Here is a 12808-nt window from a genome sequence, read left to right on the forward strand (position 1 = left end):
CAAGAAAATAATCTACGTACTAATTATTATTTATTTCTGTTGTGAGTTGTGACTTCACGATTATTATTGTGATGATGATGAGACACGTATTAATTATCATCTAGGGCCTTCATATTTATGAGAAGAACTAATTAAATTTTTTGTTCAATTTTTTTTTACATTTGTTCAATCTATTCGCAAGAGAAGGTTGAAGAGATATTTTCAGTATCATCGCCCCTCACTCTGATGTCCAATCCGATTAAAACTCTTAACTCTACTTGGTCTTATTCTCTTATTTTACAATTTTGTTATACAATAATAAACATTAATCTTTTTTTCAATATTTTAAAAAATAAAAATATTAAAAATGGATAAGTTAAGCCAGCAAAAAATATGACTGGTTTATAAATTGGCCATTTGACTCGATTCGAATAACTCGTGAATTAAATGGGCAAGAGTCGGCTCATTTGACCCTTTTTTTTTAAAAAAAAAATATAAACTATGTAAAATGTAATATAATTTTTTAATATACAAAAAAAAATATATCATGTATCAAAAAAATAATATAAAGATATATAAATGTATAATACAACTTCTTGACTTGTATGGATATTAATTAATAAAAATATTAAAATTATCTAATTTTTTTCTTATTTTAGTTTAACAAGCAATACGAGTGAACTCGTTTAATTAACTTATCAGCTTGGACGAGTCAACTTAGTATTTAACTATTTATTGGTTTGTTTAAAAAAGAGTCAACTATTTTTTAATTTTAACTCGCCACTCATGATAAATTTACTCAAATTCGCGGGTTTGTCCATTTGACAACTCTACTTCTTTCCCTTCAATTTCTGAGTTCCATACGTTAATTTTTAATTTTTGTCACCCTTTCACCCGGTAATAATTCATTTCTTACATGATTACATCATTTCCTCATCTCATTTGAATAGCAAAGCGCCACTATAATAAACTAATTCACTCTTTTATTGTAAGGTATAAGCCATATAATTGTAATTCAGTTTTTTGTTTGTTTAGTTTTTAATAATTATTTCTCTCGCATAGTCATTGTAAGTTGCAACCAATATAACCTTGGAAAGATGGATAAAATTCTTGCATGGAACGATTAATTATTATTGATCAACATAGAGATTATTGCTCTTTGAATCGTTTATGTAAGATCCATACACTTTATTTCATATATCTCTATACATAGTACTAATCAGTTGCAACAAAATTGGCAGCATTTCTTTCTGTCTCAAGCTTCCCACATAATCTTGGATTTATGTACCTGAAATTTATTAGGGTTTGGAACACTCTTAATCGGAATGGTTAAAGTGACAGGGATAATACTTTTTTTTCCCCGGCATGATGAAAATAGCATAGGTACGGTTCGGCAGCAAGAAAACTGCAAACTTATCTCTTTACTTCAACTGAATTATTATAATTGTAAATTCCGTTAAAAGAAACTATTATCTATATAGCCATAGAACTTATCTGTTAAGATTAAACAAAAAAAAAAAAAAAAACATTGTTTTCTTGAAGTTTGACCTAAGATCTTATCTTTTAGAAGGTAATTCCTTCTAGTTTATATATATAAAAAGTATTTTTGGAGATTGGATTTATTTACAAGTAGACTAACCTTTAGACGAGCTCTTAAAGCCAGGTATAAAACTGAAGTGTATTGGCAGCAAAGTTGGTACTTAGGTCATAGATCCCTCTTCAGAAAAACTTGGTTGCATCCATAGAAGTTAGAGCCTGCTAACAGAATTGTCATCACCCCAAGCATGACAAGTTTTGGAAGATTGGAAAATGTTTTGACGCTGTTGAGAGCAGAGGAGGCAAAGGAAGAATAGAATACTTCTACAACTTATTTAAGGTTCTTGATGCATACTTTTTACTGGGTGCATCCGTGCATTAAAGAATGAGCCTTAAAACAAATAACTTTATGAACTGCAGATATAAAAGCAAAGAAACATACCTCCCTAAGATATACACATGTCCATCACTACCGCATCATGTTTCTCCACTTGTCCTTCAAATCAACCTGATAAAACCATTGCAGTTGTACTTAATGCTTAAGTCAAGAAAAAAAAAGGCAAATCACTTTGGAGCATTGATTACATACTGCTTGTCTATGTTCAAATACATTACTGTAAAAACTTTGAATTGTTTTCCAATTTCCTGCACCAAACCTGTATAAGATAATATGGTTAATAGGAAAACAAAACCGCTCATGATGTACAAAACTGTTGACTAAATCAAATAGTTTTCAATTTCATGTATAACTAACATTCAAGACAGTTCACCCTGCTCTTTTTGGTTTGACTAGTTTAGAGCTAACACATACATTTGTACACCAGTCCTTAGTGTCTCCTCTTCTAATGAAGACCATTTTCTATTCTTCCTTCTTGGCTGCATTCCATCGGGCATGTTTTCTATTGAATCATTCCACTGCAAAGATAAAGAAATAACTAAGATGCCAATGCAAATATATAAACAAGTACAAACTGAATGCCTAAACCAAGCAGGCAAAAAAATATTATATATATATAAAGCATCTTGTTGTGTAAAAAACAGTCTTTGATAGTCCACATCTGCAGAACCCAAAGTTCACTGCATCAGATGTTGGTAATCCTCTTAGAGGATAAACTAGCTCCAGGCGTAAGCAAACATTTTCTTTCTCATTAAAAAAAAGTTACTTTGAATAAGATACCACCCTTATGATCTATGCTCTTAGTTTAATGCAGATAACAAAGACATGATTACCTCATAAGTTTGAGAAGTACCACTCGGCTCCATCAATTTGGGTCTTTTATGAGCAGTTTTGTTCAGCTCAATTGAATTGGGACGTTCAGCTTTAACTCTACTATGATGAACAGAAGGCGACTTCTTGTGCTCGGCATCTTTAGGTTGATAAGGAAAAATAGTCCTGCAAGTATTTGAGTTTCGTACATCTACATCTCCGCTATGGTTTTCCATTGGCTGTTCATGATTTGTGCCTTTCCGTGCAAGTTTAGATCTATCATGATTTGTATCATTTTTTCTCCATGATCTTTCTGTCCCCAATTCCTCAGCAGTAGACATTTTAACTCCTCTACTGCATCTACGAAATGCAGGCGGCTTGCGTTGAAGTTGAGGACTGCCTCTTGCTAATGAAGACATAACATAGTACACGTGTAAATAACAAAGAAAAGGTGTAAGATAGCCAATCATGAACAGCGTTATAAATTGCATAATTGTCTCTTGTTTTCAACAATGAGCAAACCCATTCATTTGTTAAAACAAAATTTAAGTTCAAATTGACCCTGATTGAAAATAGTCCTCTGGTAAGTGGTAAGCAAGAGTAAATGAGTAAAAACAGATAACAACATAGTCCCACTTGGTAATAACAACACCGGAAAAGGTAAAAGCATAAACCAAGTAAGGGAAGCATTTGCGCCAATTCACATTTAGTAACTTCATATTTAGGCCAATTCACAAGTTTCTCTTCAATTGGAGAGAGCGAGTGGCTAAATTATCATTTCTAGAGCACTAAATATCTATGTGTATCCTTATTTAAACAAGCAATAACAGACGAATTAACATAAACATTTTAAAAACTCTTGCAAGAAGGGACACCAAAACTGTACATCAATCGAGCTTTAGCTTACTAGATAGGGTTGGCACTGCCCTACACGAAAATTCAGTCTCACAATTGACCTAAGAAAAACTACTTGAACTGCACTCCATATGCCATACCATAGACCATTAGGACTTGAAACAATAAAACACATAGCACTATTGTGCATTGTACTTGTACACTAATAACCAAAACACAAAAAATTTGCAAGGAACAGGTCCAAGACAATTAAAGAAAAATCATTAACATCAAAATCCGCTAAATAGAACAAACCTTTCTTCTTCTTTGCATGCTCCTGGGTTCCATCAACAGAACCTTCAGCTCTCTTCACCTCAACACCGTCCATGCAACGTGAACCATCATTGTCTCCGTCACCATTGTCATCAACACCATGATCCCTTGCCTGTTCAGCACCAGAGGCATTTCTGCAAACACCTGTGGTACACCCTGCCACTATAGTCTCCGGCACCGGATTCAAAATCACATTCGGCAATCCTTTCCCCTTGCCCTTCGTCTTTACCTTGTTCTTTGTCATTTCTGCTACCGATTCAAGAAAAGAAGGACCCATTGTTTCCCACACTTCCTGCAGATAAAACCTAACTTCAGTAAACGCGTCGTTTCGGGTATTCAACTCCTTCAACCTATCAGAAACTCTAGTGTCAAAAAGTGCGGCCTCAATGTCGTCCCTCCATCGCGCAGTCTCGTCGAAGAACAGCTCGCTCTGGCGCTGCTCCAACTCCTCCACGCGGCCGCGCCAGATACGCGTCACCGCGGATAAGTACTTACCGCTGGTGGTGCCGTCGTCGGAGGCGGCGAGGTACTTGACGGTGCACTCGACGGCGACGGCGCAGTAGGCTCTGCGCATGGAATCGATGATCGGAACGGCGTCGTTTCGGTCAATCGCTTCGATTTGCTCCAGTATCTCGAGAGCGGTTTCGGTGATTGAGGCATTGCAGAGTTGGGATCGGAGGGTGCGGAGGTGTAGGGTTTTCTTAAGGTTGGGATCGGCGCCGGAGAGATTAAGGACCTTAAGGATCTTGGAGACGAGGGAGTCGGGGGCGGAACTCCGGAGGTGGAATTCCGCAACCCACCGCGCAATGTCAGGGTCCATTGTCTGTTTGGATTCAGTGGAAAACTCAGCGCAACTCGTACGCGAAGATTTGGGGAAGAACTTGAAAATTAGGGTTTTTTTAATTTTACTTTTTGCTACTATCGAGGAACAAGTGTGTAAGCATGAAAAAGAGTGGGGTTTGGAATTTGATACCAAAATAATAATAATAATAATAATAATAATAATAATAATAATAATTGGAATTTGATACCAGTTTAATATTTGTTTCTTGGTTTAGATAAAATTTTTTATTTACTTATTTTTGAAATGATTTTTAATTAAATTTAAAAATATCTATTTTTATTTTTATCATTAATTTATTCGATGATTTTAGATAATTTTATTTCTAAATATAATTTTTCAAATATAAAATTTCATTAGAATGACTTGATTTCATCCAAATTAATACATATCATCTATTAATTTCTCTTTTTTTTTATCAAATATGTGTGCCAACAATAAATATGAAATTAGTCAAAAATAGATTGTTATTACTAATATGACTATTACTAATTTTTTGTTTTTAATAATAAATTTTTTAACTGTTTAACTTTTTTTTTCTGTATTACCTATAGAGAAAAGGTTTTTTTATTTAAATTAAAAAATATAATATTTATCAATTTAAATAAACTAATAAGTATTTATCAAAATACATTTAGGGTTATATTTCGGATACAGTGAGAGAAACCACAAAACAAACATATTTCGGGTGCACTGATCCCGTTCTGTGATATAGGACGCGCTGGTTATATCCTGAGTGTACCCGAGATATATTCATATTCTAACATACCAGTGCATCTGAGATACGTGCAAGGAAGCAAAACAGAGACATGCAGTTTAGGGTTTAGGTCTTTTTATTCCAATGTTGTCACTTTGATGTACTAATTATTATTAAATTTGTTTAATGTGTAATGAAGCATAATTTATGTATAACTACTACCTTCGATTGTTATGGGACCATTTTTCATCTACAACATTACAATATTTTCATAAAAAAAGCATTGGATCTTTACTATATTTCGGATGCACTGGTCCATGTCAGAAATTGAGCATATCTCGAATGCAGTATATTCGAAATGCTCTGTTGTTCATATCTCGAGTGCACTCGGAATATGACCAGCACGTCCCATATCACAGAACGGGGTCATTGCACCCGAGATATATTCATTTTGAGGTTTCTCCCACTGTATCCGAGATATGACTCTAAATATATTTTAATAAATACTTATACGTTTATTTAAATCTGTAAATATTATATTTTTTTAATTTAAATAAAAAAAAATCTATAGAGAAAGTCTAGAAAACCAGCACTTTTATTAAAATTTAGCCAACACTTAACCAACAAAAGAAAAATGAATAATCCTATATCATTGGATAAAATCTCACACTATTAAAAACAACATTAATAACTAATTAATAACTACAAATTACAAAACTTGTAGATCCCTAACACTCCTCTTATCTAAAATAAGTCTCTATATTTATACCCAATCTAACGAGATGATGACAGATTTGTCAAAGTTGATATTAAATCCTGAAATCATTTGAAAACACTTAATGGTTCTTTTATAACTCTTTGACATTTGGAAATTTGACAGACATGCAAAATTTGTAGGTAAGTTAATGAAATTTTTTATTCTTTTTCTTGCTAATCTTTAACTCTCGCACCAATCGTAGTTGTATTGCTTTTGTCATCAGTTTTTTAAGTAATTTAGCAACTAGGACAAAGAAAAAATGTGAAATTAAATCGTTTTGTCTTAGTCCACATAGCATTTGAAATATCTTAGACAGTGAGTCATCTACCACAATTAACATGCTTGTTTTCTCAAAAAATCATCGTATCAATTTTCTCTAAACCTGTCCAAATTCAATCCTGCAAAGCATATAGTGAACAAACTTTCATCTCACTAATTCGTATGCCTTTTCGAAGTCTAATTTTATCACGACATTAATTTTATTAGTTTTCTTAATTCAAATTACTATATCACATGTTATTAATGCACTATCTAGTGACTAGTATTGCTTATTTTGAACAAATGCCATTAGTTTTTCACCTACCAACCTTCTCACAATCGTTATTTTAGATAACACCTTATATATGCTTTCGATCTTGTTATTTTAGGCCTCGTATCTTTTATATTGTTTATTGTTTCTCTTCCCGGCTTCATTGCTAGAGTCACCTAAATCATGTTAATCACTTTTTGCCATTCTGTTTTACAAAGAAATTAAATTTCCAACCATATGATCAATAAGTTCTGCTCCCACTGTCTCCCAAATCTTTTTCATAAATCCCATATTGTTACCATCCAATTCTAGAACTCTTGTAGATTCACATGACCATATTCCTTCTTTGATCTCTCTAGCATTTAGTATTATCTCCAATCGATTTGTTTGTTCTTTAAATATCTTCGATACCATTCCATCTTAGAAGAACATCTTGTCTTATATCTTTTTTACTACAGGTCTTTAAACACTACAAGAAAAAGGCTGAGTGCCGTCGTATTTAACATCGCAGAGTAGCGACAGATTTACCGTCAGATTTACCGGCGATAACCACGTCAAATTTGTAAGGTTACGTAATTACCGGTAGATTTTGTTTTCCGACAATAAATCTGCCGATAATATTTGGAGGAAAAATAAATTAGACTGACACATCCTTTACTGTCGAGTTTACCATCGAAAAAATTCGACAGTAACTCAATTTCACCTCTTCCCTTATTTCTTGCTTTGTTCTTCATTACAGGTTCTTGAGCAACTCTTTTTCAATTCCTTTAATTTTAGTTTAATTTAGTTTAGGTTTGAGTTGAATTTCAATTTTAATTTTGAATCAGTTTCAAAGTTAGTTCAGTTTAGTTTTCTAATCTTAGTGGATTTAGGTTGATTAATTTAGGTTAGATTCAATACGTTAGGTTTTGAATTGTTGAAATGTTTGGAATTCTCTAATTTTGTTATTTTCTACGTTGATAACTGTTTTGCTGAGAAATTATTGCTGAAATTGTTCGCTAATTGTTTAATTTTAGTTTAATTTAATTTAGTTTTGATTAGAATTTCAATTTTAATTTTGAATCAGTTTCAAAGTTGGTTCAGTTTGGTTTTCTAATCTTAGTGGATTTAGGTTGATTAAGTAAGGTTAGATTTAATACATTAGATTTTGAATTGTTGAAGCGTTTGAAATTGTCTAATTGTATTAATTGCTGCGTTGATGACTTTTTGCTGAGAAATTATTGCTAAGATTATTTAATAATTGTTTAATTTTAGTTTAATTTATTTTAGCTTTGATTAGAATTTCAATTTTAATTTTGAATCAATTTCAAAATTAGTTCAGTTTAATTTTCTAATCTTAGTGGATTTAGGTTTATTAAATTATGTTAGATTCAATACATTAGGTTTTGATTTGTTGAAGCGTTTGAAATTGTCTAATTGTATTAATTGTTGCATTGGTGACGGTTTTACTAAGAAATTGTTGCTAAGAATTGTTTGATAATTGTTTAATTTTAGTTTAATTTAATTTTGGTTTGATTAGAATTTCAATTTTAATTTTGAATCAGTTTCAAAGTTAGTTTAGTTTAGTTTTCTAATCTTAGTGATTTTAGGTTTGATTAAGTTAGGTTAGATTCAATACATTAGGTTTTGAATTGTTGAAGTGTTTGGAATTGTCTAATTGTGTTAATTGCTGCGTTGATAATTGTTTTGCTGAAATTGTTTGATAATTTGATATTTGCATACATGCTGACAAGTAGAGGTGCTGCGGATCAGGCTGCTAGTCGCGGTCGTAGCCGTGGTCGAGGTAGAGGAAGGGTTTCTTCCAGTACCCCCAGGACTTCTGGATCCTCTCCCTCTACTCCAACCACCCCGGTGATGCCACAGGTTGTGAGTTTAGCGGACTAGCCATTCATCATGGTCCCTAACTCCAACTATGTGCCTTCGTCTATGGCGACGAAGCTACCTCCTGCCGCTCAGCAGCCCGCATCCACATCGACGTTGCCTCTAGCGATGGATGCCACGGCCCCGGAGTCCAGCCATGCATGTGAGGCAGCAACTGATGCCCCTCCATCACCTCCCATCGTACAGTTGAAGATTTGGCCTGATGGCGGCACGGGGTAAGTATCATATTGAGTCTCGTGTATTTTCTGTTTATGATTATTGCTAAAAGTGCCTGAAAATTGATTCTAATTTAGTGGATTTAGGTTTGAATACTGGTTAGTATTTTTATGTTATGATTAAATTTGTTGCTGAAATTTAGTGAAAATTGATTCCTATCTAGTGAATTTAGGTTGATTTGGTTTTCTGGTTATTGTTTTAATTTTCAATAATTATGGTTGTTTCTAAAAGTTCATGAAAATTGTTCCTATTTAGCGAATTTAGTTTGCTTTGGTTGGATGTTTAGTGTTTTTAAGTTTCAATGATTATGATTAACTTTGTTGTTGAAATTTAGTGAAAATTGATTCATGTCTAGTGGATTTAGGTTGATTTGATTGTCTGGTTGTTGTTTTAAGTTTCAATGATTATGGTTGTTGCTGAAAGTTTCTAAAAATTGATTCTTGTTTAGTGAATTTAGGTTGATTTGGTTGGCTGATTAGTGTTTCTTAAGTTTCAATTATTATGATTAACTTTGTTGCTAAAATTTAGTGAAAATTGATTCATGTCTAGTAGATTTAGGTTGATTTGGCTGGTTATTGTTTTAAGTTTCAATGATTATGATTCCTATTTAGTAGATTTAGGTTGATTATTCTTGTTTGTGGGTTGTTAGGTTTGCACCAAACAACGTGTGTAATTAGGGCATGACCAATGTCATCAAGCTGATGTACAACCATTCCTGGCCCAGCTACATGAAGATTCCCGCTGAGACCAGGAAGCGATGGTTTCAGAAATGGGCGGTAATTACTCTTTTATTTTAGTTTCAAACATTTTTAGCTAATTTATATTTTCTATCTTGCTTAAATAATTTTAAAGTTTCTTTGTTGCAGCTGCACTTTAGGTGGGATGCTGAGCACGACCTTACCATCAGGAAGATATTCAACTATAGAATGGGTCGACGGCTCCAGCAGATGCTGGATGATTTTCGTCAGGGATGGGACCACCGAACGACCTGGCTTAGACCAGACATATAGAAGGCTCTGTTTGTTTATTGGAAAACCGATAAGGGGTTTAGGCATCAGCGTCTCACCAACAAAGCTAACAGAGCCTCGGTCAGGTCGTCCAAGTATACTAGTAACTCAGCGACCTTCATGAAGACCAAGGCCAGGCTGGTATGTGAAGTGACTTTAATTTTGTTAATAACTTAGTTATATTCTCCTGCATGTCATTACTAGGCATCCTAATCATATTGTTTCAATATAACATGTGTAGTCGAAGTCGTTGGATCGGGAGGCGACGTTGGCAGAGACATTCAAGTACACCTACACGCTGAAGAAGAACAAAGAAACATTTGCTGATCAGCGATCTCACGACCATTATGTGAGTAAACATACATCTAATTATCTTTCGCTATAAAATTATTAGAGATTAAATGTATATCTGTCGTATTAATCACAATAACTTGTGTTACTTACACAAGAGTCCTACACACAGAGACTAGAGGCCGCGACTCAGTAGTCTCAGAAACGTAGGGAGGACGCCACTGATGGCTCTGCAGCTTCAATCGTCGATCCTGATGTCGTTTGGCACGAGATCGCCTCAGCGCCATACAAGAACCGCGTATGCGGGATGAGGTCGTTCTTCGCCAGTAGCCATCACACATCCATGTTGAGGCCGTCGTCAGGCTCCACCACCAGTTGAGCTGTCGAGCCCGAGGAAGGCGTGGATTTGAGGCTACAGGTGCAGGAGCTCCAACACATCCTTTAGCAGCATGCTCGGGAGCTTAATAATTATCTGGAGAGGTATCAGGAGATCCTCAACCGCGTGACATCTACGGATGAGCTCAGGCTGGAGTGGAGGGAGTCGTTGGAGCGGATGCAACATATGGAGGCTCAGATGGAGGTGTACCAAGCTAAGATGCGCACCGCTTTTATCGACCTTACTGGTGGCAGCACCGCTACTGGTGGCAGCGGTCCTGCTAGTGGCAGACGGACATCACCGCCTTCTACACCACCGACTTAGGTTCATGGGACCAACAACGACGACTACCTAGATCTGTAGTTATTAGTTTTTCGTTTTATTGTTTCATTTTATTATTTGATGTACTTGACTTTTAATTTAGTTGAATATTGTATTATTTATTTTAAATAACAGTTTTTCATTATTTATGAATGGACAACTAACTGTGCGAAAAAAATTAAATTTAAAATTGACCATTTATTTTAAATTGAAAAAAATTGACATTACTGTCGGAATTACTGTAGGAATAATCCGATGGTAATAGTGTGCGAAACAACATTTTTTGGCGCCAACAATACCTTCAGAAAAATCTGCCGGTAACTAATTGGTTTTCTAAGCTGACAATCCATCGCAAAATCCGACGGTAATTACCGTCGAACGAAAAAAATTCATGGGTAAACATTTGTCAGCGAGGTTTATACCGTCTGATTGTTTTCGACGGTAAATTCGATGATAATTAAATTATCATTGGATTTTATTCGTTTTTCCGATGATAAATCAGATAGTACTCAGCGTTTTCTTGTAGTGAAAATTACTCATAGAAATTTGCTTCATTTTTCTTGGTTTTCTAACATTTCTTCCTCTCACTGGCACTACCTGAATCTAGCTTCTTCTGCTTTTATCTAATTGTTGGATTCACATGAAATTACTTTGTGTTTTTGTCGACATTTTTAATGCATTTATTCCTTGATTGTTGCTTTTACTATTTTACTCTTCTTTCATGTCATACTTCAATATTGACTAGTGAGTATTCAACACTACTCATCTACTCATATTCTCTTCTTGATTGGCTCTATTCTCCATGCATTCCTATATTTCATAATTTTCTCTTCAAAATACTTTATCTTTTCTTTAATTTCTCAAACTTTTATATATTCTATTTTTCCAATGTTTTTCTTTTCCATATTTTTCAATATTTCAACAATCAAATTCCCTTTTATATTCATACATTCCTTATCAAACATCTTTTTTAAATTATGGGTGGGAGAACCAAACATCTAGAACCTTGAATGGTTTGGGACCCCGATCAACCTTCTTCTCTTCAAGTATAAGTGGTACACGATATATTTTGAGTATTACACTACTTCAACCTTTAAACTTGAAAATCTTCCCCAATTTGGATAGATATAGAATGTATCAATTTTGTTGGCACACATTCTACTTCTCCATGTAAATTTTCTACCACTTAATAGTATATTCATTACTTCCGTCCCCTTCATCTATTGTTTATTTAAACTATTGCATTCCTCTCTTACTAACACTCCTACTACTTCTTTCATTAGGATTGATAAACTCATCAAAATCCCCAAATATAATAGCAACAACATCAATTTAATTCTTCACTTTCCAAAAGAAAAAAAAAGTAAGAACGAAAAAAATAAACAAGTAAAACCAACAACATCAATCGAACCTTGGCCAACTAGCCAGTCAATCTCAGTTAAACCTCGACCAACTATTTGGCTAACTCCCAAATGATCCCAACTATCAACTAGATGATCCCAAGTAACTGCCCAACCAACGTAGGTGACAAACACTAAACCGATGGACAAGGCTGGTCAACCATTGGATGACCTCGAACGATCCCGATAGTTTAGTAGTGACCAGCAAAACTTCTATAGTGGCGGTAGATTATGTAATATATTAGAGAATAGAGAATAAAAATGTAAAATTCTACGGTTAAATCAATTCAATTCTCATTTATTTACAATGCAAATATAAAAAATTGATTTCCAAAACAATACAATGTTCATAACATTTATTCAAAAAAATGTGATAGAAAATAGTTTGTGCAAGCAAAAACGTAAAATTTACACAATTGACACAAAAAAAAACACCAAAAATTCTACTAAAGAAATATATAAAGTATAATAGAGTTATAAAATCGGATAATCACTCTATGTTAACTAAATTTCTGATACAGAGATACAAATTAAAATGGTAACTTATGACACTCCACTCAAAATCAAGTCTCAATTATATCAAAAATACTAAATTAAATGGTG

The 12808-nt window shown here is 34.0% G+C and overlaps 1 protein-coding gene across 7 annotated transcripts; it reads right to left on the minus strand.

The window, feature by feature from the left end:
- Positions 1 to 1089: 1089 nt before the first annotated feature.
- Positions 1090 to 4868, minus strand: LOC112719886 (uncharacterized). 7 transcript variants are annotated; one of them, XM_025770616.3, is made up of 7 exons: positions 3872 to 4868; positions 2746 to 3128; positions 2327 to 2430; positions 2105 to 2171; positions 1958 to 2023; positions 1619 to 1734; positions 1090 to 1267 (listed from the first exon to the last, which is right to left on the minus strand). In XM_025770616.3, the coding sequence occupies exons 1-5, from the start codon at positions 4707 to 4709 to the stop codon at positions 1985 to 1987; spliced, it is 1431 nt and encodes a 476-aa protein (XP_025626401.1). In that variant the 5' UTR covers positions 4710 to 4868; the 3' UTR covers positions 1090 to 1267; positions 1619 to 1734; positions 1958 to 1984. The 7 variants fall into 7 exon arrangements, with proteins under 7 accessions (XP_025626401.1, XP_025626402.1, XP_029145911.1 ...); XM_025770617.3 differs by having other exon boundaries at positions 1619 to 1799; XM_029290078.2 differs by having other exon boundaries at positions 2270 to 2430.
- Positions 4869 to 12808: the final 7940 nt, after the last annotated feature.

The sequence above is a fragment of the Arachis hypogaea genome, chromosome 11, assembly GCF_003086295.3.
Source record: "Arachis hypogaea cultivar Tifrunner chromosome 11, arahy.Tifrunner.gnm2.J5K5, whole genome shotgun sequence".
Classification (NCBI taxonomy): Eukaryota; Viridiplantae; Streptophyta; class Magnoliopsida; order Fabales; family Fabaceae; genus Arachis; species Arachis hypogaea.